The 26612-nt window shown below is 42.4% G+C and overlaps 1 protein-coding gene across 15 annotated transcripts in view; it reads right to left on the minus strand.

The window, feature by feature from the left end:
• The window catches only part of TIAM1 (TIAM Rac1 associated GEF 1), a 201776-nt gene that overhangs the window by 18715 nt on the left and 156449 nt on the right, over positions 1-26612 (minus strand). For 13 of the 15 annotated variants that reach the window (XM_064524046.1, XM_064524061.1, XM_064524057.1 and 10 more), the window contains 4 exons: positions 26022-26103; positions 20599-20685; positions 16917-17141; positions 6014-6120 (listed from right to left, as the gene is read on the minus strand). In XM_064524046.1, coding sequence (XP_064380116.1) covers positions 6014-6120; positions 16917-17141; positions 20599-20685; positions 26022-26103 — 501 coding nt within the window. The remainder of the gene's footprint in view (positions 1-6013; positions 6121-16916; positions 17142-20598; positions 20686-26021; positions 26104-26612) is intronic. The other 2 variants (XM_026103579.2, XM_026103573.2) reach the window with 1 other exon arrangement.

Below are 26612 nucleotides of genomic sequence, written 5' to 3' on the forward strand. Positions count from 1 at the left end.
GAGAATGTGAAACACCAGGTAAAGACTCAGAAGTATCTAAAAATTGAATAACTGTCATACAGGCACACAGTCTGCCCCTCAAGGAGTAGTTACACCCATACTCCAAAAAGGAAGTCTGGAAGACTTAAAAGCCTTATCTTCACACATGCATACTTTACAACATGCTCACTGACTTCACCCATACCCAGTTCCAGGTAACAACATCTTTAAGTTCTGCTTTGCCACTTCTGCTCCTCATATCTTTTAAATATTTCCCCCTAAGTATCATTCACCTGCTACTCTTCAGACAGACAAAAAGTCTCAAGCACATTAACATGCACAAGCCTGTTCCGGCTTGCTCTTTGAAACAAACTGTCTGTTTTGTTCCTGAATGTAGTCTTTTCTACCTTCTACCTCTTATGTACTTAAAATGAATTGCTACAGACCAGGTAAAAGCATACTGCACCCAGTGAGGTTCAGAATTCAACTGTTTTGCTTAAAACTCTCAAACAGCATTGATACAAGCATCTCTGCCACCATTTTCCTAGAGAAAGTGGATAGAATAGGGAAGGTCTGGCATACAACCAAATCCCTTTATCTCCCAATACCAGCTCTGTTTGCCAGCTGCTAAAATGATAGCACTGAGCTGGGATTTCTCTAGGAGAATTACTGCATCACACTTTAGCACAATTCTGCAAGCAATCCCGTTGAGCAACCTTAAAATGCGACAAAGTGCTTGCACGACTGGGCTGTAAAATGAAGTTTACTTTACAGTGCATTAACCCCTTCTCAGCAGGGGCTCAGCAGAGGAACTAAGCTCACATCCTTCCCAGGCCGGAGCACTTCCTTAAAATTGTCAAGCAGTTTGTGTTGCCCACTGTGTGCAGTTCTGGCTGCCTGCCCTATAGCTCAGAGAGTGGACTGCAATTTCCTCTGGCACTCACCTTATAAAGATATATAGGTGCCTAGGCATCAGAGAGAATGCCTTCTTAAACAGCATACGACACCTGTGTTCCATACAGGCAGCAAATTCTAAGCATTACCTGTCTCCCAAACAAATTTCAGGCAAATTGCATCCTTTCATGTATTACCCGGATTGTTAATGACATTGCACAATAACAAAGAGCCTCTACTGGCTATATACATTACAGCTTAGTCTCAAATTTATAACCTTAAAATTAAAACAGCATGAAAATCCATTTAACTGCTAATTACTTAGACTAGTCACACTGCACAGCAGATCTGCTCACCAAATACAGCATACGGTACAGAGAGTCGCTGGATCTCACACTGCTTTCGTTCTTGAATTTACGGTTAACTCTCCAAAGAGCCGACATCGCTGGAAAGGCAGTATTGTGAGAACTGTCATTCAGCGTTTTCAAGCTCAGCTATGAGAAAAATCCCAGTTCTCCACATATTCAGCCGATTTGAAATGCTTTCCCACTCCAGACAAATATTCCATGCTGCTTACTTGATGCACAACACAGAAGACTGCTGCATTTTAATAGGAAAGGGCAGTGACCATATTTCTCTAAGCAAAGCCTTTCCTCATGTGTCATTTGCCATAGGCCTGGTTCGCTCTCTACATCAACTGGAATTAAGAACTGACTGTGAGTTAGAGCTGAGAATTTAATGCTGCTCTTCATGGAATCATCAAGATGAAAACTTCAGCAGAAAGGCTGAAATGCAGAAAAGGAGAGGTGAAGGCAGCCCTGGAATATAAATGCCTATTGCCTGTGGCTGAGCATGAGCTGATTGGCTACAAACGGCACTGCATAAGAATATTAAATATCTGAAGGGACAGAAGCACAGAATTAAAAGATCTTTAAAAAAGCCAGTTCTGTTACTGGAAAACCTACCCCCTCAAATCCCTATTTTAATCCTTTCACATCCATTGCAACACATTGAAGGGTTTGAGATTTAATTCTGGTTTTGAATAATGCCACAGAGAGAAGAAGACCTATTTTCTCTGAAAAGATACCTCTAAACAATATAAGCATGCACACATACAGACCATTACAGCATGCTCCCCTAAGCACAAGTGCTGCAAGGTAATTAACTTTGATTTCAAAAGGCAGATACCTTAAGTTAGAAATAAGGAGAAGTAAGTGTCCTGCAGTATTTTAATTGATTACAGCTCTAAAAACACATTCCCAGTCAAATTCAAAGGACTCAGTCCATTATAGGAAACAATTTCCATAGACTGATCTTGTGATGTAATATAACCCATACCTTAGCTTTGGGTAACCTTGAATGACAACATTAAGCACCTATTCATACAATCTGTCTTCAGGGTACCTCCTCTGAACCTCAATTTATTCTACTCTATTTGAAGGGCCAAAACAGTCAAGTCACCACAGAGGCAAGTAACTACTTAAGAAATTACTCTGTCAGGAAGGATACACGGTGTTAGAGACTGATCAGAGACTGACTAGTCTCTAGATGGAGACTAGTCACCATCTGGATTTCATAAACAGCCTAAAACTTGAACTCACATGGCAGATAAAAACAAGCCTGAAGAGGTGGCAGTGATCACGCTTTCCTTTCCCTCCACAGCTCTCCCTCCCCCTTCTCTCCTCCTCTTCAGGCTTGGCTTCCACATAAAATGGGGAGAGCAGGGAAAGTCAGGAGTCAGTTGCATCACTTAAAGGAAAAAAGTCACACCCAGAAAGCATATCTGCTCATTACTGTTCATGCAGATTTAAACTTAAGAGCTGCTTGACACAGGGAAGGAATCACGAAATTAGATGGGGAGCAAATTCAGGAAGCTACAGCCATCCCACAGCACCACACTGCAAATGCCTCCACCCACTTTAGATATAGGTTTCTAATATTTTATCAGAACAGTTTTATAGTCATCCTGGTTTTGTTGCTTACTCTTATATAAAATGATTCCTCTGAAGATAGCAAGGGAGAAGTAAATTCCATATTTTGCTCTCTTTCCTCGTGGATCAGTTCTGAAGCATATAGAGAAGACAGGATTTTCTGAAGAGGGAAGGATCCTCAAAGCTACTGGTGTACCCTTCAATCCTTCACCGCCATCAACAGCTTGGAGGCTTTTACGGATTAAAAAACAAATGCACCACTACTAAGCAAACACACACCCACGTGCACACATGCTGGGGTGGGGGAAGGGAAAGGGACAGCTGGAAGGGAGGAGGAGGAGGAGGAGGAGGAGGAGAAAAGACACATCCACATATCTCCTACGTTATATATCCATCAATCACCTACGTGATAAAGTTACAGATAAACCAGGAGGGACCCAGGTCTGGCTTTTGGTAGAATCGCATGCAGCTTACCTTCATAAAAGGCCTACCCGAGCATGTGCTACAAGAACGCATGAAGGACAGTCGCAGCACTACATTCCTCTCCTTTTCCCATGAATTATTAACTCTCATCTAGAATCACTCTGCCGGCCAGAGACCTGGGAAATTTCCTCAGAGCTCTCCTCAGCAGAGTTCCGCCGGCATCAGCAGACCGCCGTGAAAGTGCAGAGCAGTGGCGTTTGCAGGATTAAGCCCTGTTTCAGAATCACCCCGTTGCAAGGCAAAAAGCAACCCAAATGTTATTTTCAGATCTTCGGCTGCTAATGCTGCAACTGCATTGCAAGAAGGGGAACTCTGCATTTAGCTGGTAGGCTCCAGTAGAGTTAAACTGGATTTCCTCTGCTGCCCTGCAGTGAATGGCTAAGAGTACTCCTGCTCTGCTTTTGCCAAGAAGGGCAGTAGATAAAGGGAGACTTCCTGATTCTTGTGTAACGCCACCATCTGAGGGACAGACTGGACCTTGTGGCAGTAATGGCAGCCTATAGGAACATGCCCCTCCTGGTGGCACGAAGGCAGAACATTTCAGTTCCCATGTACAAAAATAACCCGCGTAGGATAGCACGGAGGACGTCAGCCTAATCTTCCGCTCCCTAATCCTCAGAGCATGGAAAGGTGCAGCAATGCACGGACAGGAAAGCCTTTGCTTTTCCCCCTCACAGTACTAGCAGGGTGAAGATTTTCCATGGAGCAACATGTGTTGCAGAAAGACTCACTACTCCCCCTGCAGATCAGCTTTCCCAAGCACACGGGATTAAGCAAACCCTCATCAATTTAATTTTTAAAAGTTTCTTAGTCTCATGGGTTTTTTTGTTACTGTATTAAAGAATTAATATTTGAAGCACTGACATCCTCCCCTCTACCATTTGCAGGAATTCTCGACAGGTGTAGCAGAATAACTCAAGGATTCCTACAGCTTCAGGTAGAGAAGCACCACAAAGAAAGCCCACCGAGCACAGAGCTCTTCTACACAAAAAGGGACAGAGGCATTCACAAGTCTGTCAAGATGGGCACACTATATATATACACACTACAGGTACACGTATGCTTCTTCCATGGAAAACAGTTTCAAGCACTCAGTCCCATAACAAACAAAATGTGAAGAAGTAAATACCTTATTCTCCTCTACATCATACAAACAACACAAGGCATTTCTGAATTTTAAAAGAAAATAATGCATCGACATCAGCATTTCACTTAGAGAAAGATAGATTTTCCTCTCCCTGGAACTGAGGCTTTTTAGACTTACGAGTTACTCTTCCATTATATGAATATTAAGCATTAGAGCTGCTAACACATATTTCTCAGTTTAACTAAATCTGCTGAGCCACTAGGCTAATCATGTAATCCTTATGCCTTGCTTTAGGCAACTACAGCTCTGAAGATCCAGGACACAGGATGTAAAATGGAACCCCACAGCCTCTTACACAGTTCAGAAATAGAAAGCTACAGAAAACACAGCAAGAACATCTATTCCCCAAGTAGTTACGTGTTCTGCTCAATGCTCTTCCACAGCTTCAGTGCTTAATAGAAAAGACTTTTCCTAACACATGAAAATCCCATACATTCACAGTTAAAAATCCAAGAGCATCAACAAACGATTCCACTTTCTCAAAAAGAAATTCTTTGTACTTACGAGAAAAGGTTCTGTAAGAAAACCTGGAAACAAACTGCAGGAGTAATCACCTTCTTTGCATGCAAGCTCCACATATATTTCACGTATAGGAATGTTTTCTCTTATCTGACTTCCACTGTCTGGCTATCAAAGACAAAACTACAGGCCAGCATGACATAAGAGATCAGGAAACAAGAGGCCAGGGTCTTTTCCTTCCTTTCACTACAATAAGCAAGTACAATAGTATAGAGACCAGTTCAGGACTGACTCACTGTGACACATTCTAGCTAAAACAAGAGCTGAGAAAAACCACACCTGTACATAAACATGAATTCAGTGAGAACTGATAGGCCTTAGAACATGTGTTCTGTAAAAAATTAGCTGTAAACTCTCAATATCACTTAGGCAACAAATACTCAAAAGCAATCAGTGCCTTTAAAATAATCTTACTTGATTCTGCCTCAAAAGCCATTAATCATCACAGATAACTTTGTGTGAAGCTCCCCAGCACCAGAGCTAGTGCAAACTCTAACCACAGCAAAAGCCATCCCTTAATAGATGGCAATTAGCAATCCATTTGCACAGCCTCTTAGCTATAATTGGAGTTTTGCTTCAATTTAAGGTAGATTGGATATAATTAGTTTGCATTTAAAAACTAGCATGTGCACTATGCTATTGATTTAAGAAAATATTGTAACTTACATGTCTCCCATGCCTTGAAATCAAGAAAGAATAAGAAATCATAATAATCCATCTGATCTTTTGGTTCAACTGACCTGCTCTGGAGAAAGGTGGTGATAAGCCAGTCCATTTAAAAAATATGTGGAAACGTTATCACAAGATACTGAAGATGAGAACCATGCCTGCTTTTTATCACTGTAAGGGAAAGAGGCACAAGTCTTTCTCAACAGGTAGTGATGTGCCATAATCAAAGCTGTAATTTGTTACATTCAGTATCATCTGTAAACACCTTAAAAGTAAGATCATCATTTTCCCAGGAAAGATGCTCTAATTGTGTACAGCTGTGAAGTCAGCACATCAGCTGTGAGTCTACTGTGCTTTTGCTCTGCATCATGTGAAAATGAAAATTTCTCACCTTGCTCATCTTATCGGCCTCATCAGATGATTCCAAGTCTTGCACTTCTGTCTCTTCTGGAGCAGTCTCAACAGAGCTGTCCGGGTCGCCACAAAGTGGGTGCCCTGCTGAAATAGAGATGCCTGTGAAAACATGACCATAATTTCCTAAAGTTGGAAAAACTGAGTGCAACAGACACTGAGTTCCCATGAACAGCCAGGCCCTGTCCTGCACCCAAGTACACGCTCGAAGACATCATGCCAGACACGCTCAGCGACCTCAAAGGGCTCCCTGGGGTTATGGCAGGGGCCAGGTTTAACTATAGATGCGAAAACAGGTTGTGGCCAGACATACTGTTTTGGTGAGAAACTACAAAAGCTGATTCAGAGATAAAGCTAAAATGCCACGCTGAAATTCTTACCTCTATTATTAAGTTCTTTGTTGGCAAACAGCTGCCTACCTTTATACATCAGTGGTTTCAAGTGGAAACTCCAGTACATCAGTGAGTGCGTACTGGCAAGAACAAAGTCTTAGATAATCAGTCTTCTGAAGAAGTTGAACATGAGGATTTTAAATTGATTGCAATTTTGGCCTGGTACATCTGCTACTGAGTTTCAATGTTGATTTTAAAAAAATAAAACCTTTTTTTGCAGTTTTTAGGAGTCTGTCACATTAACTGGAAATTGAATTTCGTTTCCTCAGTACGTGGCAGCAATCATGTATATCTATGCCTTAGCACTCTTCGGAAGCTACATTTGTGATACAAATAACTGTTCTACAATTTTTTGTAAATAGAAGATCAATCTTCTGCAAATGACAGAAGAATTAAAAGAACTAATCCCAACCTCAGAGCTCTGTGTGCCCACAGCTTTTTTCGGAATCTCATTCTCTGACTTAAATAGCTGTAAGAAGCTGTATTACTACACCTTAACTAATCTTCATGGGAAACCAGATTTCACATACATTGAACTTATAGACATTGCAAATTATAATGAACGGCTAGCATTTTTAACTAGCTACAAAAGAAAGTGGAGAAACAGCGAGCAGCATCCTCTGTAAGAAACAATATGTATTATTTTTATATATACACACACACATGCACCATTTCTGCATGCCATTTTAATCCGAAACCACTCATTTGCTCTTCTGTACAAGGGTAGTTTAGCAGTATTCAGTGATGGAATGAACTCTGCCAGGAAAATCCTGCACACCTCAATCCAGTTTCATGGCAGCTTAAAGAGATACTTCACAGAAGCTGAATCCCAGTGTTAATTACTTTTAACATTCCCTTCTCCTCCCCTCCTCCACCCAAAATCCCATCCAGAGGAGTTAATTCAGCGGTCACACTCAGGGGCTGGACTCGGAAAGGCGGCCATCCGGGTATGGCTCCTGCTTGCGTCCTGTCACACGATCAGGCCAGTGAATGTCCCCCTACGGATTTTGCCTTTCATGCCACTAAGTTTATTCTTCAGATAATGCACAAAAACCTGACCACAATGCAGTGGGTGCAGCAACTCACAAAGCCGCTACTTTTGAAAAACAAGACTCAACAGCCTATGTTAGCATTGTCTTTGTTTTTGCTGTTAGCATGTAGCATTTAAACATTTTGGTGGAAAACCAGCACTTTCCTGTAACAGAACAGAAAATGCTTCAAACTGCTAGTTTTTTGGTCTGCTAGCCCTATAGATATAAGCAGCCCAAGAGCACACTATCATGTTGTCATAACCCATTGGTCCAGCAGCCATCCCCTATTCAGTACCGGATTGAAACATGACCACGTTACAAAGGTAACAGTGATTTAGCACATCGAATGCAGCACCATTTCTATTTAAATCCCACGACTACTCTTATGTTACTTGCTATTTTCAATTAGACATTTCAATTTAGATAAGTCACGTGTATTTGTCTACAGAGGAGCATTTGAATAGACAGCAATGCTGTAAGTAAAAAAGGCCATGGTGAAGATAACGCACATCTGTTATTTTGATATGTTTCAGTTTAATGCAATGGGGTTTGACCAGAAAAGCTATAATAGAGTGGATGGGCTTTTTTTTTTTTTAATTTAAATAAACTAGCAAGTTGCTGTAAAGATTTTGAAATAACTGGTTACGCATTTCTAATACATTTGTTTATATTGGTACTGGACTAAAACATGTTTCATGAAATAGAAATGACAGTATCTAAGAAAGACATTTCCTAAACGAATAAGAAACTAAATTCTGCTGTCCCTTCCCTGCACTTAAAAAGCCACTGCTGTTGTTTCAATGAGTGTTATGTTAACACATAAAGCTGGTTCAAGAATACATATTAGATTAGGCTCTCTAAATCAAGAGTGAGTGCAGAGATCTAGGTCTGTGTTCCTCAGCACCCAACTTTCAGCTGCTGTTATTGGAAGCTTTCAACCACCATTAGCAAAATCTTGCATAATCTTACAAGAATTCCACCTTTTTAGGTCTGGAAATAATGCAGAAAATTGGAATTCAGAAATCTGGAACTAAATTCAGAAAATAATCTGCATACTAGATTGTATCTAAATTGGACACTAAATAAAATCAAATTAAAAGGATGTAAAAGACAGTTCATAGTTGAGCTTCCCAAAAAGGCGCATCCCTTTTGAAAATATAAGGTTTTCCTTTTGAAAAGATGTGCTTGTAAGGGATGTTTGGCAAAACAAAATCTATTATTTGAAGTGTTTCCTTCTGTAAGAAGTTAAGTTTGCTGTGCCTTGCTGACACTTTTAAACTTGGAATATCCACCTTTACTGCTTTCTGGTCTCTCTATTAATATGTGAAAAAAAAGACTTAAAAGCCTCATGCTATTCATTAAAAATAAGAGAAAAATGTGCTAGGTGTCATAATTTGGTTTGAGCAACCTGCATGTATTCATTACAATTAATTTTCCATTAGAAGTTGTGTGAAATGAATCCTGCAGCTGTTTCTCGCATTGAGCCAAAGCAAATAATGTCTGTTTGGGGGGGTTGGTTTTTGCTTTCAAACTGTCACTTTTTCTTTTCCTGTACACTAAGACACCACTTAATCTGTTTCCTGCAGTGTAAACACTTCTACCCACCAGACAGCAATCTTTCACTTGCGTCTTAATGAACAGCCACACAGTACATGTGCTCAGGGCATTTCTAACATCTTAAGCTGCCAAGGGCAGCGCATGCTTTAGCAGGTTTATCTGCTGGTTGTCAAACACAGGCAATCACCCCAATAATGCCGCACGTTCCTGCAACGGCTATTTAATACCTCACAGGTACTGCCCCATTTCTGTCAGGTTCCTTACATCATTTTATTTTTGTCCTGTAAATCTTTATTTATTGCTGAGGGCAGCGCACCCCTTTCCTCCTGTAGCACCTGAGCGCTGCTCAACCACCATCACTCGTTAAGGATGACAACATGTGGGCTTCACCCGGCCGTAAGCAACTACAAAGGGGAGCCCAAAAAGCAGCAGGAAAAGGGGGTCAAGCCCATGGGGCCACAAGCACAGACGGACATCTCAAGAGCCCCCCAGCTGCCTCGGCCGTATAATATCCATGACATTATGACTAAAGCCCAGTAAATAACTTCTACTTATGGCTTGAACTAACGACATAAAAGGAAGTTTTATACCACTGGAGCAAAGGTGCTGGGGCTTAAAGGCCTGGAGAATTACGTCAAGCTTAAGCACCAGCCAACGGTGGGCTAAAATTTTCCACAGTTGCTACTTCCAACTTGCAGGGTTGCTATCACTTGAGGTTTTAACAAGAGTCCCATAATATTTGCTAGTGCTCTTAAAGCCCAGCTCTTGGTGCCAGACAATGTTTTTTTTTTTTAATGTAATGGAAATAAATATTCCTAGCCAAGCCGCATCAGCTGTGGAGCAAAGCTCAGAAGCGTGCTAACACAAAAAGCAGCACACAAATCAAAAGAGCCCCCATGTTTATAATTTTAGGACCTTGATGCCTTGTCCCTCAGCACGCTGAACTGGCCATACTGAATTTCGTTCCTGCGCTGGCGGCAACGGGAGGTGCTAGGAGAGGCAGCCCACTGCCAGCACGTGAAGCGCCATGGGTCACAAGCAGCAGGCTCAGCCACCGAAAAGCTTTGGCTCAGAGCTTTCCGGTGCCCTCCTCTCTTAGGCGGGTTGTTTTATGCATCTCCCCGCCAGACGCGAGCATGCGCAGAGCACGAGGCACTTTGTTTAAGCAAAGAGGAACCCGAAAATTGAAAGGGAAGTCACCTAAGGAGTGAGGGCGCAGTTTCTTTCGGCTCTCCCATGCCTACTTCTTCTCTGCTTTCTATTGCCCACCCTCCTTCTCCCCCGCCCACCGCAAGTTTTGCTGACACAGCTGTCTGTGCAGCCGCACAGTGAGCTGACCAGAAATAACTAGTTATTCACTCATTTTTGCTGGCTTCCCTAATCCAGCTCATCAGCTGGCCCCACAGGCATTTGTTGCAGAACACCTTGGGGACAGGGGGACAGCATGGAGCCACCGATGAAGGCTGCCTGAATTTCCAGGGCTGCCTGCGGCAGTCGTGATGCTTGCGATATGCCTGCAGCCTTAGGAGCATCAAGGCAGCAGCTGAGTGGGGCTTTTGGAGCTAATTTTTGAGCTAATTTTGGAGTTAATGAGAACTGAGGTGCTTAAATCCTCATAAAAGCCCCAGAGGAAGATGCCCTCCAGCAAATCTATGCGGTGCTGTTCAATGCGTTACCACTCCTCGCTGTCCCTCAGCCAGAGGTGACAGAGGGGATGCAGAATGGACAGCAGAGCAGGACACAAACCCATGCCTGGCCACTACAGGTATCTGAGCTGACACCACCATCAAAGGCAAGGCGGTGAGGCTGCTAAGGCACTGGTCTGCGACCTGGAGCAACCAGGGCAGAGATCTGCAATCAAGATCTGCCAGAATGGGAACCCCCAATTCGAACCCTAGCCAAGACACTCAGGTATCTGTGCTCTTACAAGGAGTACTGTGGCGCTTTCAGTGGCTAAGGGCTTTTGGGGACCCAAGCTTGACTTTCTTCTTAAAAGCATGTAACCTACTTGGACAATTCACAACAATTTCCTTAAACAGAAAGTGACATTCCTAAACGCTGTTGGTAAATAACCCTGTTATTACAGTTGAGGGTCTTTCTGAATAAAATTTGCCATTAAATGGAAGAATTTTCATACGAGTAGTTAGGGATCTGTCTCTCTGACATTAAGTTTTACTTGGGACAAAATTTGACCTATAAATCCACAATACAAAAGGTCAGCGTACTTTTCTTTCCCTTTTAGAAGAATTCTGATTGGCTTTCAAACAAGGTAACATAGAAGAAGGATACATCATTTTTACGTTGGGTTGTTCTGTCCCCCTGGGAAGTCCTATAGAATTGATAACCTTCACAAAGACACTGCAAAACTCAACTACAGCTATCTCAGTTATAGTCAACAGAGTGACCAAAGCATGGTATAGGAACACACTGGAAAACTCTATCTGTTCTGGAGACCTGTAGAACAAGTCCTATAAATGCCTTTTCCTTTTCGACAGAATTCTGCTGCTTCCACTTCTACTTCGACTATGCAACACATTGCTCAAATACAGAAAAATCTATGCTGAATGTCATCTAATGCAATCACTCCTATGAGGAAAAATGCAGACTCAATTAAACCTTCCCTTTATCAGCTGCCCTGCAGTCACTTTTCATCCTGACCCATTCAGGAGCCTAGTCGAACACTTGCCTAAGGTCAAGTACTCGAGTAGTCTGGTTGGAATAAACAGGAATACTCACGTGCTTATGCACTGGAAACCAGGGATACTGTGATCAGAATAAAATAGCCATTCCTTCTACAATTAATGTGTTTCCACTCCCTTGCTTATTATACGGTTATATAAAACGACTTTGGATTTTAAAACCAAAACCGAGTAATGGGATGCTGCCACCGCCTGACCGCAGACCTCCCTTCAGCACCAGGGCACTGCCAACAGATACGCGTGGGGCCAGCAGGGGTCGCGGCAACACAAGACTATTCAGATTATAAACCTGTTTGTCATAAAGCAGGTACGCTTGCTGCAGCTGAAACGGGTAGATTCAGACACCCAGAGTTGCAATCTGAAAACTAAAGTGCTAATAGCCATGCTGCTTTTTTCAGCAGCAGCTCAGAGGGGCTTTAGAAAAGCCAGGAAGGAGACTTCGAAACACAGTTCTCACTGAGACGGAGGAGATTAGTGAAAAACTTCTACAATCTTTTGCTTTTAAGCTTTAAAAAAAACAGATCTTGTGACAACATCTGCACTTAATTACATGCAAGACCCTCAGATTGCTGCTGCAGTAAATGCCACTGGAACTGCAATATCAGGTGTTGAAAGATAACAATTTTTTTTAACATGCTACAAAAGAGATGAAAGTAGTTGTCTGCCTTAGCTTCATTGCTTCATTTTTATACCATGTATTTTAGTGAATGTGTTAACTTGGTTCTCCTACTTTCCGAATGGCAAAATAATAGACTCCTTAAAAATATCTAGCTGCTTCATATCTACGAGATTAATATACTTCAAAATAGTGGTATACTTTCTTTTTATCAGCTGCTTTCTACATAGTGATTTATATGGCTCTCAGCTATGCCTGCACACTGTACATTGTGCTAGAGTCTCCAAAATATATGGGTAGGTAAAGCCTAGACCTCAGAAATACTACCCCAGAGTATGAAGAGAGTATGAAAAAGTAGGTAGTTGTGGGGAGACCACAAGCAAATACAGATACTACTCCCTACTCACATTCCCAAATTCCAAAGCCCCTCCTAACAACCACATATCTCCTTTATGCTTTGCTGATTTGGGGGCGATGCAAACATGCGTTTTCAGCTTTCAACCTCTCATTCACTGGGTTAAGTGGGGCAGACCATGGAGACAAAACACTGCATGTGGCAAAGGGAGGCAGCGCTCAGTTCTCCTTTTAGGCAGTAAGGAAAACATGTTGTGTTTCTCCAGACAGAATCAGAGCTAGTCCTCCTCAACCAGATTTATGCAGACTGTGTTAGAAGGAGAGAAGATTGAAAGCCAGAACAAATATTAATAGATGAAAGAAAGAAAACTTGTGGCTTTGTAAGCATCATGTAGAGCAAATTCCTAGGGGAAAGTATACATCACATCCAAGATGCTATTTTTTACATCAATTAGAGATGTAAAATCCAAGGTCATCTCAAGAATAATCTATTAATACAATGAAATAACAGCTGCCACAGAGCTGATGTGCCGGCGCTAGCCCCAACCTCAGTATATATAATATAGTTCCAGACAATGAAACAGCTGTAAATCACATCACGTTTAACAAGACCGCTGGCAGCCACTCCATGGAGGTCAGCTCCCAGAAAAACAGAGCAAGCTTTGCTCATGGAAGACCTCCCAGCAAGTAAGGCATTAGGAAAGCTTCCTAAAGAAATTAATTTGTAACACAGTACCTCTCTATAGAAAAGATATGGTATCATGTGCCGTACATAAAACTTCTACCCCTTGCTGCCTTCTTGACACATGGAGAATTGCAATAGTGAAGAATGGTAATGACAGGACATCAGTGTAATCAGTCAACCAGACCCTGAATTTGTGGAAAATGGGTGGATCTATAGGTGATTTATACCTGCTGGCATTCCGGCCCAATAATGTTTCACTCTCCTGCTGAAATGGAGGCTATACTAGTTCAGGACAGAAAAAAAAATCTGCGTGCTATAAATAAAGCATATAATAGAAATCACTGAGCTGATTTGCACAGCCAGCCAAGCTGCCAGTAGTCAACAAGGATACAAATAAATGGGTCAGTGGGTATTTCATACTTGACTGCTCTCCACAAGAAGCTGCAGAGTTGAGACCAAAAATCTAAGAATCAGCTACAAACCCACAGACAGGACCACATGCTTCCTTTCTAAATTTCACAGGGATCCAATTTTAGGTAAAAAATCCCTGAAAAAGCACAGGGCTAGAAGAATACAGGCTTCGGCAAAACACTGCGTTCTACTAACATCTAAAAAGAGAATTTGATGGAGAAGATCAAAACACCTGCCTCAAACTTTGATGCAGATCATTGATTTCTCTCCCACCTCAGGCTAAGTAATTCCAAATTAGAACATCACCGTTGTTTAGTTTTTAACAGTCTTAAGGCCATTCTTTAGAGGCATATTTCATATGGCAATTACAGGCGCTTTCAGAAGCTGCCATAAACACCTTCACATCTGCTGATGTGCTATTTTGCTGCTTCTGTTGGTTAAAGAACTATTTGTCCTCCCTTTGAGGAGGAATGATGGCAATTCCCACCTAAACATCTGCTGTAATCTGAAGGAAAGCAAGCATCAAGAGAGTCCTAGCCTTCTTTGCTTCCTATTGCATGAAAGAAAAATGGAAGGACCTGACTACAGCACACCAAAAGTAACAGACAGCTGTACCAAGAGAAATTTGAGTGGAAAAGGAAGCCAGAACCTCAGCCTCAATCCTGGGGAGCTATTTAAGAAACAGGCACTTTGTGCCACCAGACGGCTAACATGCTTACCACAGGAAATGGGGAGAGAAAGCAGATGTTCCACTGCACTGTAGTAAATGCAAAAGCCAGTCTGGGAAAATCGTATAAAATCTATGAGGACAGACATTACTCAAATAGGGCAACACAGAGGAGGTTGCATCTACAAAGCAGCAGAGGCAGGTGGTCTAATTTTGTTGTGACATGTTAATCGGCTGTCCCCCATGGTTTCATTTCACATAATGCACACAGTGTTATTACTGAACAATATTAAAAAGCGTATGTTAGGTTCTTCAGATGCATTTGGCAAACCATAAGCTGTCTGACCCTCAGCAAGGAAAAGGATGCCCTGATGACCTAACTATTCAAAATAATGATGCACAGAGCAATGACAGTGGAAGAGACACTGCTTGTTGAGACCAGCTCTGTTACCAAATGTGACTACTGTAGATTAGAAATGACTATGTTGCATGACATGAAAATCCCAATTCTCACTTCTTTGCAGCCAGAGCAGACATATACTTCAGTGAAGAACTGGGCTGTAATACTCAGCACGCATTTCAATGACAAAGCACAGGTGAAGACAAAAGGATGCCTCCCGCCCCCAATGTACTGGTGTTATGTGGGAAATGGGGACATCTTGTGGACAGCTATAAAAATTTACCAGGTGAACTTAAGAGCCTTTTGTACAGAAAAATCAACTAACTGGGAAAAGTTCAGTGAAAATTAAAAAGGAAAATGTCCTCCTGAAAATGTTTAGTTTAGCAGATGGGTGAGAGCAGAAGTTCTTTTATCTAACAGCTATGTAGCTCAAGCACTCAACCAGCGCTTTCCCTTGTCTTTGGGGGGGGTTCCCACATCTTAGAGAAGGTTGCTTTTACCAGTCTCCTAAGGGGTATTTGCAGTAAGCTGTTTTAAGCTTTCTTGTTCATGCAATTCCACCTGTTATGAATATCACACTCCACAAAGTCAGACTGAGAGCCCAGCTCTCTCTTTCCCCTACAAGCATTCCAGTTATCAGAACAGTGACATTCTTGCTAACTCGGTTTCAGTAGATACTTTAAGCAAAACAGAGCAGCATGCAGAGCAGTTGTTGAGACACAGGCTGTACCTACCTGGTCCTTTACAGGCAGAGATGTGTCTGCTTGGTTCTGAGTCCAAGCAACTAAACTTTCACCGTGGCTCATTTGCTCCAGCTCAGCATCATGCTAATGCACAGAGGCACAGAGCTTCTGGGTTAGCTCAAATTTGCACCCAAACTCATCCCAGAATCCCCTACATAAAGTGATTAGGGCAGTCAGACATGTCCTGGGAAGAGGCTGACGTCAGCCCTGCTAAAGTGCATTACCAGTCCCTCTCCCCCTGCCCCAGCTTTTATTAACAATGTCCAAAACAAAAATGTTTCATAAATGTCATAACAACTATTCTGACATTTCTGAAACCTTTACTTTGATGTAAAAACTTAGTATTTTGACATACTCAAAATCCATTCACTTTTGACTGGAAGACAGTATTTACCTCAATTCAAAATGTTTTTGGATATCTAGAAACTATTTTTTGGCCATTCCATTTTTTTCCCTATATTTTAAATTATTCCAAAAGACTGAAGCAAACATGTACACCCAGTATCCTCTCCTGGCCTGGGGAAGGGGACATTTAGAAACATTTCTCTTAATACACAGGACAGGTAGGAGGAGACACAGTGCACGAGCTTTCCTACTATCCCAGTGCAATTCCCAGTACTGCTGTCGCACAGATCTAATGGCTAGTAGTCATCCAAAGAGGAGGTCCTGCTCTTCTGCAGCCGCTTCTTTCATCCCAGTATGGGTGCTTGTCCTCATCTGGTTCAGGAACCTAAACTGGTAGAAAATAATTCACATTTTCCAGTTTTCTACCAGTTTAGCTCTCTGAACAACCCACTGTGGTGTGCAAGAATGCTTCTTCCCACCACCATGTGCTGTGGGACCAGTTAGATATGTTTGGCCATAATGTGAATTCATGCCTTTAGGTTTTGAATTGTCCTTATGCATTATCTACGTGTCTCATCAAATACACAGGTAGCCTGTACTCCTGGCTAGTCACAGAGAGGGTGAACGCTTGTCCCCTCTTCCTGCCCTGCCATTCATATATTCTGTGGGCAAATCCAGAGACAAAGGCATCTCCTGAGCAGACCAGAAGTATGTCAGCAATCAGTTCTGCTACTTGCCAGAGGCACATCTGGATCAGTGGTGACATATTTCACAGCCTAACCATGTACGCAGTCATCATTCATTGCTACTACAGATTATACCCTAGGGTTTCCAGAGGTCTCTTTTATTATCTGCCCAGCACATTTCGGCTGTAATCCCTCTCACTTTCATCACAGAAGTTACAAACAGGGGTCAATGGGATCACATTGGCATATTGTAAATCTGTATCCTCCTCATGGTACTTTCTACAGTGAAACCAATACCTTGGTTACTCCCAGCAAATGTCAGCGTGCTGTCGCTCAGCTCAGATGGGTTTTCCAAGCGACGTGGTGGTGGTTGCATTAATTTCTGTCCTTCCTCTATCTCAGGATATGTACGCACTGTAAGACACAGTGACGACTGAACAAGGACATCTTTCAGCAAAGCTGAGTCCAGGTCTTCAGCAGCTTTCTTGTTGATCTCAATAATTTCGTCGCCAGGTTTAAGGCCTGCAGTGCGCAAAGAAACAGGTAAGACTTGCACAGTAACCTTTCTGTTACCCACAGACATCAAGGAGCTCGGCTGGAGTATTTATGAAGTGACAGACAGTGTTATGTCTAGACATAAAGTAAACATTTATGACTGCAAATGATACAGAAATTTGATGGACTTCTGCGAGATCTGCTGTCAGGCTGGTATTCCAGTATCTATTAGCTTGAGGTGCCCCGGGAGTCTCTCACAATGTACCAACAGCAAGATATCCCCTTTTTCTTCATAACACTGTATTTATGGATAGATTCAGACTTCTGACCTCTGCACATGCGCCTGGAGAAGGAAGAGTGGTGTGAAGCAAGTGTGAACTGGGTCTACGCCTCTGCTTTGGTGAAGCAGGACTTCAACAGGAAGAGACCAATGAATCTCCCAGGACAGCGACGTTACTGGGCTGGTTTGGTTCTTTCTTTTACCCAGCTAATAATTTTCCATATAGGTGAATGTTTTTATTGCTACACCTAGGAAGAGACAAAACACTTCCCAATGAAATAAGGTAGATGGTGCAAGACTTCAGACAGCCTCCTCTCTGGCCCTGCCTGAATTACGTCCTAGCACATAAATCTTCCAAAGATAAATTCTAGCACATGATAAGTTAGTCATGTGTTTTTCAATCCAATTTCAGGAGCTATTTATAGCCCCAATGCTCAGGGGAAAAGGAGATCTGCAGAGAAAACAGCTGGCTCCTGCTTGCCTCGGGGGCAATGCAGCAATGCCAACAGGCAACAGGAAGCCCTCCAAAGGTCCCTCGGGAAGCCTGACCTTCCACTCAGCCAGCGGGGCCTGCTCCCGGGCTGGCAGCAGTGTGCTGGACCAAGTTTTAACCCCAAATAATCTTCCATCAGAGAGCAGCACACTGAGAAGCTGCTGCCAAGAGCACCAACCATAGAAGCCGCACCCGCCACCAGCTCTCGGTTCTACTCCAGGGTGACTCTGGCGGTCCCTGCATCCACCCGGGTCCTGCCTGCAGGCCCGACTGATGTGAGCTGCACACGGTGGGAAAGCTGATGCTGCAGTGGCCACCAAATGCCGGGACCATTTTGGCATCCCAGTCATCATCCTAGTGGGGCTCTCCATTGTCAAACTGAGAGCTCACCTCTCTGCTCCCTGCACTGAGAGCTGCTGTTTGCAGAGGAAGTGCCCTAGTGCAGTGGAGTCCTCTGGTTTGGGAGATCAGGCTAACGATGAGTCTTACCATCCTTAAGGCAGGATGAAAGGTATGGCTCAATTAGCCTGAGCTGGGAGCAGAGCTTGGCTGCATCCTCCAGGATACAGGATACCCACATTTGAGAGAAAAGCTTGAAAAGGGGAAGGGAAGGAGGCTAAGAGTTTTAGCCCTCTTTAGGAAAATTGAGATCTCTCTAAATGCATGTAATTGTGCCCAGAAACTGTGGTGTGGAACGTAGTTTCGGAAAGAATAAAATGAAATAAATAGAACAGCTACAAAGTAAATAGACCATAAAATCATATTTGAAACAAGGACAAAACAAAGCAACTCAAGCATTTCGTATTATTTCATTTATTCTACTTAGTGATGCCATGTCATAATAGCAGCACATTAACATGCCTGCAACCATAAACATTGTATTTGGGGCTTCATTTACTCTTTGTAACCCTGTTTTTAAATCATTTGAGATAAAGCATCCTACATATCTCAGTACAATCAAGCATCTCAAATTCCAACAATGGCTTAGCTAAAGCAGACCAACAAAAAAAATCATAAATTGTAAAAATAATTAGGAGAAATTAATTGGAAAAAAACATTGAAAATACTGTAACTCTTCTGATTAAACTTATTATAGGAAGTGCTGTCAAATGCAAACATAAATGTAAATAATGGGAGGAAGAGCGAGTTTTCCTCCCTGCTCTCTGCTAACTGTGGATATCTTGTGAAAATATCCTATCAAAGACTGTTCACACAGACGTGACTTTTTAAATCAATTATGAAGAGCAAAATATCATTGCAAGCTTGTTTTAGCATTTCGGCCCCACAGGAGGCAGCCTGTGTTCGTGCATTTATTTAAATTCTTGTTCAAACATTTTCTATAAGTAAAATAAGGAAGCCTTGCTGAGAACTCCCCCCACCCCCGACCATAATACTCTCTCTGCTCCCCACAAGATGCCCTCAGACTTTTATTTCCCTGCTGCAGGCTGGCAGGGAGCCGCCTCAGAGTTCAGGGCTTTTGGTAGATCCCCCGTCCTGATCAGCCAGGGAATCGCCACTGCTAGCATGGGGGCGAGGGGGGTAATGAGGGACAGGAGAGGGAAAGACCGTCTTTTCCTGCTTCATCGACATGGGCAGAAGCCTCCAGAACTACCAACGCCATTTTCTTATGGTATGGTTAAACGCTACAGGCTCCCTGCAGCCAAAACGGACTGTCCCCCTCCCCTTTCCTCTGCTTCTTCCCTCCCGATTTCTGTCCATGCAGACCTGCCGCTCCGCGGTGCCACTTCTGGCACTTGCTTCACTGTAACACGAGCCAACTCCATTTGCTTAGGGGTCAGAAGACCAGTCATCACATATTTCTATATCAGCAGCTTTCTGTCAAGTCAGTGAGCTGAACTGGCTCAGCAAAGAGTCAGCACAAGGCACAGGGCTGGAGCATTTTGAGGGAGAATAGCCCACTTTGCTTTCAGCAACAGCAAACTGTTGAATAAGCTTTGCAGTAGCATGTAATCACTTGCCAAGAAAACGCTGAAGGTGTTTTTGAGGACTCTGCATACACTTATGGGTTATGACGAGACAACAGTCTTCTGACTCTTCACGCTCCCCTTACTACTCTTAAAAACCTGGTTAGATTTCAGCGGGCCCAGCTCCCTGACCAGCCCATCCCGTGACTGGATGAACAGCAGTGCCAGTATATCAGAGAGGGCAATAAAGTGGGTGATCAACAGTGGGAAAAGAGGTAAGGGCATGACAGTGTCAGGGATGACTTCAGCTTGGTTAAGCTGCAGCGAAACCATACCCTGTTCTGCACTAGGACTAGCCTGGTGAGCTAGTTATCTCTACTGTCTTCTGGTCCAAGTGCTGCCATGCTTCCAGTGATAACTGGAAGCAATATTAAAGTCCCAGCCACCAAAGGCAACTAAGCGACGTTTATTTTACCTGTTTATCTCCCAGCAACTGACTTGAGATGGGCCCTGCTTCTCTTTCTAGATGCAAGGGACATGCTGACCTTGCTACATACATAACAACTCAAAATTAAAAGAGGTTGACTATAGAGCATAGTTGATCCTAAGAGCAGACAGAAGGGTATTTCAGGCTCTTCCCAAAAGACCATAATGTCTTTGGGCCAGGGATCCTGGTTTGATGTGCTTGTAAAACTGCCATATCAATAAGCTCATGGTCTACACTAGGAAAACAAACAAACAAAGAAACGATAACAAAAGCATTTTAAAACAGGGAGGTGTCTTTACCTTTCTTGAAAGCCAGACCCGTCTCTTTGACACCGTTCACGTAGAGCCGACGAATCCCTTCTTCTTCCACAGAGGACAGCGAGAAGCCTAGGGAGGTATGCAGCAACATGGTTAGAATAAGCTAATCATTTTCGGCATGCCCTAATCGCTGTGTGCTCCACTGATAAGGCTGTTTTCTCCACAGTGAGCAGAATTCTTGACAGAGCGGTAGCCCACTCCTAACAGCCTTACTTACATAGCTAGCCTTTATTCATGGAAGTACACCCATGCCACGCAATCACAAACACTGCTTGTGTAAGGAAGGTTTTCAGCACTAGACTTCCTCCCTTCTCTTAAAACTTTACAAATGTAAAGGGAAAGTTAAAATATAGAAGCTGCTATAAGAAAAAACTCATTTTAATTTCTGAGTTTATATAAATCATTTGCAGTTTTATTTGAGGCTATCACAGCTGCAAAGCGTTGAACACACTTCAAATTCTCTTGCCACAAAAGGTCATTTCAAAAAGTTTACTTTGTGCAGACAAAAGCTGCACAACGCAAGCCAGGAAGCGAAGAATTACGGCTGGCATGCCATCCTCAACCCACACAAGGCAGAACAGTGCCGCACAACAGCAGAATGTCAGCTCTTAATTTTTGAATTTCCTGGACTAGACAAGTTTGTAAAAATGCTGCCTCCCCTTCTCCCCCTTTCTTTTCTCAGCTGCTCCTTGCATGACTTGTTACTTGCCAAGTCTCAGCTCGGCGCACATTTTATAGCTACGTTATAAACCCACAGAACAGCCTTATAATGGAAGTATTGACATAGCCTAATTTTAACAGTGCAAATGGTACTGTTACATCTGCTATCGGTGATTTTCTTGCCATTTGGATCTGACATAGTGTAAGATAACAATGTGTAAAGTAAACTGTGTTTAGTTAAACAGGTTTTATTTATTTACTGTTGAGAATTATCTAAAGTAGAACATTTGTCTTTCAGAAACTTCATTACTCCCTAAACTGGTGTAGGCAACCATTTGCTCTCTTTTTTTTTCCATCCAGAAAAACATTTATAAACCTGTTGGGGGAGACATTTGTTCGACACGGAATCAGCTACCAGCCAAGAGGAAACAGATGTGCTGAGAGCCTATTCTTACTTAGGACTCCCCTTAAGTTGATGTCTATGGATGAGAAGTTATTTTTTCATGTATCATTTAAAAGAAAAAAAAAAGGGAGGGGGAAGAATGTGGCAGCCTCAAAGTTAGCAGCATATGGTGATCCATGACTTACTGAGCTACTTGGAATCTGTATGTGGACTTCTCAGCTCTGACTAAAATGAACGTTGTGACGCTTACTCAACACACCAACTTCAGGGGAGAGAAAAACTCTTGACTAAACAAGAGAATACATGTAAAATATAGTAACTATTGGTTGTCATCAATGCAAAGCTTACCTGCAAAATCCTAAACCAGAAGCATAGCGATGCATTTCGCCCAAGACTGCAGTTTGAGTCAGCAGGAATTATCAGTTGCTATTACACTCACCCTTTTGAAATGCAAATGTTGTTTTACAGCATTACCGTCACTCAAACCACCATTCAGTTAAAACAAGGCTGGGCTGCATCTCAAATTCTTGCTGTAGCTAAACTGTGACGAGTTTAGCACACCCAGCCTGGCCCAAAGCTCCATTTCTCTTCTATGAGAGGACAACTACATCCATCAGTCTGTCAGGGATAAGTGCATGTGTAGTTGCTTTCTACTTTGGGTTTCAGTCAAAAAAAAAAAATACAGAGCAGTAATTAGTGCCAGAATGGGTGTAGGGAGCAATTATGTGTGTTGTCTAAGATCAGCTGCTCTAAGAGATCAGTGATGCAATTGGTAACAGCCTCAAAGTGGTCATCTCACAAGTACACTTAGGTCCTCTTAGGTCCTCTGCAGACAGGGTATGTGACCATATCCCAGGTGTTGCTAAACAGTGTTTACTTCTGCAGCTGTGATAGCAGCTGGGGCTGGTAGACAGTTGGAAGCAGCATTGCCTTCCCTCTGCAATGCTGGTCCCAGTGCTTTCACAGCCATGCAATAAACCAGAACAAGGAACTCACCCAGATGAGACAGATCTTGGTCAAATACATAATATGTGTGTATATATATACGTACATACATACATACATACATATATATATATAATGTGGGTATGTGTGTGGGTATATATGTATACACGTGTATATGTAGGTATAGTTTATGTGTACACATGTATAGTCTGTGATGCACGTATGTACAGTTTTCATCTGGATGAATTCTCCAGGTGCTCCACACAAACACTTGTACTAGCATTGCATGAGAGGAATGGCAGAAGTGAGAACAAGTGGCAGCAATTGCATAAGCTGGCATCACTGCCAAGAAGATTATTATCAAACCATGCACCGACGCTGAAACACAGGTCTAAAAAGATGGGTGGTATCCCAGACAGAGCCTATTCTTCACTATAAAGTTTTGATAACAGGAGGACAAAAGTCAGTTTCTAAAAACGTACATGGCACACAAAACCAGCACAACACCTGAGCAAATCCACCTTCACAAAATGACCTAGGCTCCCTGAGAAATATAGTTGCTAACAAAAATGCCAGTAGAGATATGTATGTATGTACATACAGTGACTGGAAGCAACAAGCTCTTATTACTGGTGCTCTGTGACTTCTGCCCACACAACCTTGTGCAGAGAGGCTGGTACAAGTGAAAGCAAGCAAGTACATATGTGCCCAGCAACATCAACAGCAACAAGGTGACAAATCTAATAATGACAAGGTCCAACAGGCTAGCCAGATGCTTCAGGAGTGTCTCTTACCATAAGGACACTAGTGGGAGTAGAGATACTGCACAATGTCCCTAGCTAAGCTCTCCCTGAAATGCTCTGCTCTGTCCTCTTTACGTCACTTGAACTCAAGGTGTGCTCAGACATGATGGCAAAGCCCCCCTGAAGGCCAGCTCATGCCCAAAGGAGCAGCTCTGCTCTTTCCCTGCCACCAGAAAGTCTTAGCTGGTCTGAACAGCTTGCAAAGCCAGCAGAAAGCTATTCACTTCTAGTATTTTACTTTTCTGCCAGACTAGTGAGCTGAACTGGCTTGTCTAATTGTATCCTTAATCAAAGCATTTCACCTCTCTACCTTTGATACCATGTCTGTTAAATGGACATAACAGCACTAAGTCTACATTGTCAGGATTAATTAATAGCTGCTTCTGAAGTATCTTAAAAATTCAAGTTGATTTACAAGTATTATTATTGCTATAGCTGTACTGCTAGCAACAGCAACAGGTAATGTCACTGACGATTTTCATAATCTTATACATTTTCAAAATGAACATTTTTCCAGTTCTTCTGGAGAAATCCATGTACAGGGAATTTGGGCCTATGTTTTTAAAATGTGCAAGAAGGATGAAAAGAGTTGAATGAAGCTGAACAGAAAAAACAAGTAATCATCAGAATAAAAAATCTTTTAGCACCTCAGACTTCCGATTGTGGTACTGGTTCTTGACCCAGTCCCATGCACTTGTTGAAATTCTTGTGAGGGGCTGAGCCTCAAGTGCTGCCCAGCTAATTAAGAACCAATCCCAAAAGCATCCCTGCTCACAGAAAGGCTTATGTGGGTGCTTAGATGCTTTGAGACTGTGCAGTCATATTATTGATTAAGATTTTTAGAAAAACAAAACCAGTAGCAAGAACCCTTAAGCAGTCTTCTTAAAAGAATCTATGCCAAGACAATAAAGCTCTGATCTTTGTGTTGCCATAGCTCATGAATGTACTTAGCTTTCTCTCTAGATTGTAAAAGTACATATTGCCAATGTTAATTCTGCAAAGAGACAATGTAAGTACTAAAAACTCAAACGTACTTAACATATGCAACTGGAAAGGATCTCAAAACGAACCCTAGCTTACACCAGGCACCAAGGCACGATCAGCACAGCTGTATCACCTTACTTCTGTCCCCCACGTTGAAGTATTTCAGTACACACTTGTCACTGTACGAACACAGAGCACCGTTTCTATAAGATACATACAGTAAGCATGTAAGTTTTGCCATTTCTTTCAACGAGACTCTCAGAGTCAGCTCTGATGCATTCACTCTGTGCAGGCTCAGGGCCACTGAAATGATATGCTACATCCCATGTCTCAAACAGCTCATTTCACAGGACATCACAGTGCATTTCATTGTCTTTCCCTTCTTTCACTTACAAAAAAAAAAAGAAAGGAAAGGAATAAACAGGAAATGCCATGACACCCCTAACTCTTGCAGTGCTTTCAGGTACAGCATAATTATTGAACCTAGGGCCATTGCTGTGCTACTTACTATTTCTTTCTTAGGCCTTCAGTATTCAAACCGCAGTCAGTATCACTGCTTTGTAGCAGAGCTCAATATTCAAATGGCCTGCAGCTGTATAATAAGCCATTTGGGGATTCAGAATTATTCTAGTCATTAAAACAGAATATTTAGATAAACACTAAAAGATGCAGATTGGTTGCCTGTAGGGTAGATTGCATAAATAATTTAAAAAAAACACAGCAGAACTGTAATTGCCAGACCAAAGGGCAAACTCACTGGGCTGAAGGTCTAGAACTTCACATACTGGAAAGGTAAAAACTATGAGCACCCCCGATATAAAAACTAGGGATTTTGCTGAAATTACACTGCACGTAATTACGCATATATGTAGTTACAGAATTATGTATACGACATGTCAAATTCTGGTTTGAGAAGCCCATGGGGGTTCCTCGCGAGGGCAGCGCGCACCACATCCCTGTTAACCAAACCTCAGGAACAGCTGGGTGAAACGGGGACCCTCGGTGGGTGCTGATGGCAGGACGGTGAAAGGGCCAACAAGCCTTTCCTGCAGCAGCTGCCCACCTCAGCGAGCGCCCTGAGGGGCTGGCCAGAGGCGGCCGCGCACCCAGATGCAAGGGGGGAGCCCGCTGTGTCCTCGCTGCAACCTCAGCTCTGCGCTGGGCACGCTGTGAAGCTGCCCCGAATGCCTTAAAAGAGATATTCGCATTGCGGGTGACCACCCGCAAAAGCCAGATGCTGTTTTCTTCCACGCCGAGCAGCGGTAGAGCCATGCACATGCCTTGGTTGCACAACCTCTGTATGCTGTGCTTCGAGAAACTGCAAAACCAAGAAAACATCTGTCCTTCCTGCCACTGTAACTTTCTTCAGAGCGACGCATCCTACCTGGTTCAAGCACCAGGAGAAACTGTGTTTGGTGCATCACAAATAAAACCCATCCTGCTTCAGGACAGGGGAGCTGCCTTGCTGTGGATGGCGCAGAAATCGGATATGCTGTTCGTATTTTGTTCAACAGGCCTTCCAGGTATATTAATGAATAGTAAGTAAGAGCCTGCTCACACCAGAATTGACTTGGCAGGAAGGCAGAAACAGATCAGGGAGAGAAGCTTACCATAAATATCAGAGGATGCATCAGACTTCTCTATTCGAATATGCTGAGTAATTTTCTGACAGATTTCTATTTCTTTGTATAGCTGAATAGAAAAAAACAGAAAACAATAATATGTTATCATGAGAGGACAGGTTTATTGTACTCACTTTGAACACTTTTTTTTTTTTTTTTAATTACAGGAGAAAGAAAGGCACTGTGGTCATTATTTATTTATTGAGTAATTTTCTCCACACCTGTGAAATGTGTTAGTAGTGCAACTATGCTTTACTGTTAGGAACACATTTAAAGAGAAGAAAATGGTGTTTTTCTACTGCCAACATAAAGGCAAGGATACATCTATTTTATTCAGTCAATGCAATTTTGAGTGCACAAGAAATAGGGTTTCCAATCCTGTTTCTATATTTAATAACTAGTCATTATTTAACATTTACTACTCATATTATTTTAACAAGACATTGCAGGAATTTAATTATTTTTATAGTCCTAAAATTGCACATATGAATTTTGCTTCTTAAATCCATTTCTTAATTATAAGACTCTCAGATTTTATATACAGTTCTTTTTTTCAGCAAGAAGTTGCACCTTTAACAT

This window comes from Dromaius novaehollandiae, chromosome 1 (genome assembly GCF_036370855.1).
Source record: "Dromaius novaehollandiae isolate bDroNov1 chromosome 1, bDroNov1.hap1, whole genome shotgun sequence".
Taxonomy (NCBI): domain Eukaryota; kingdom Metazoa; phylum Chordata; class Aves; order Casuariiformes; family Dromaiidae; genus Dromaius; species Dromaius novaehollandiae.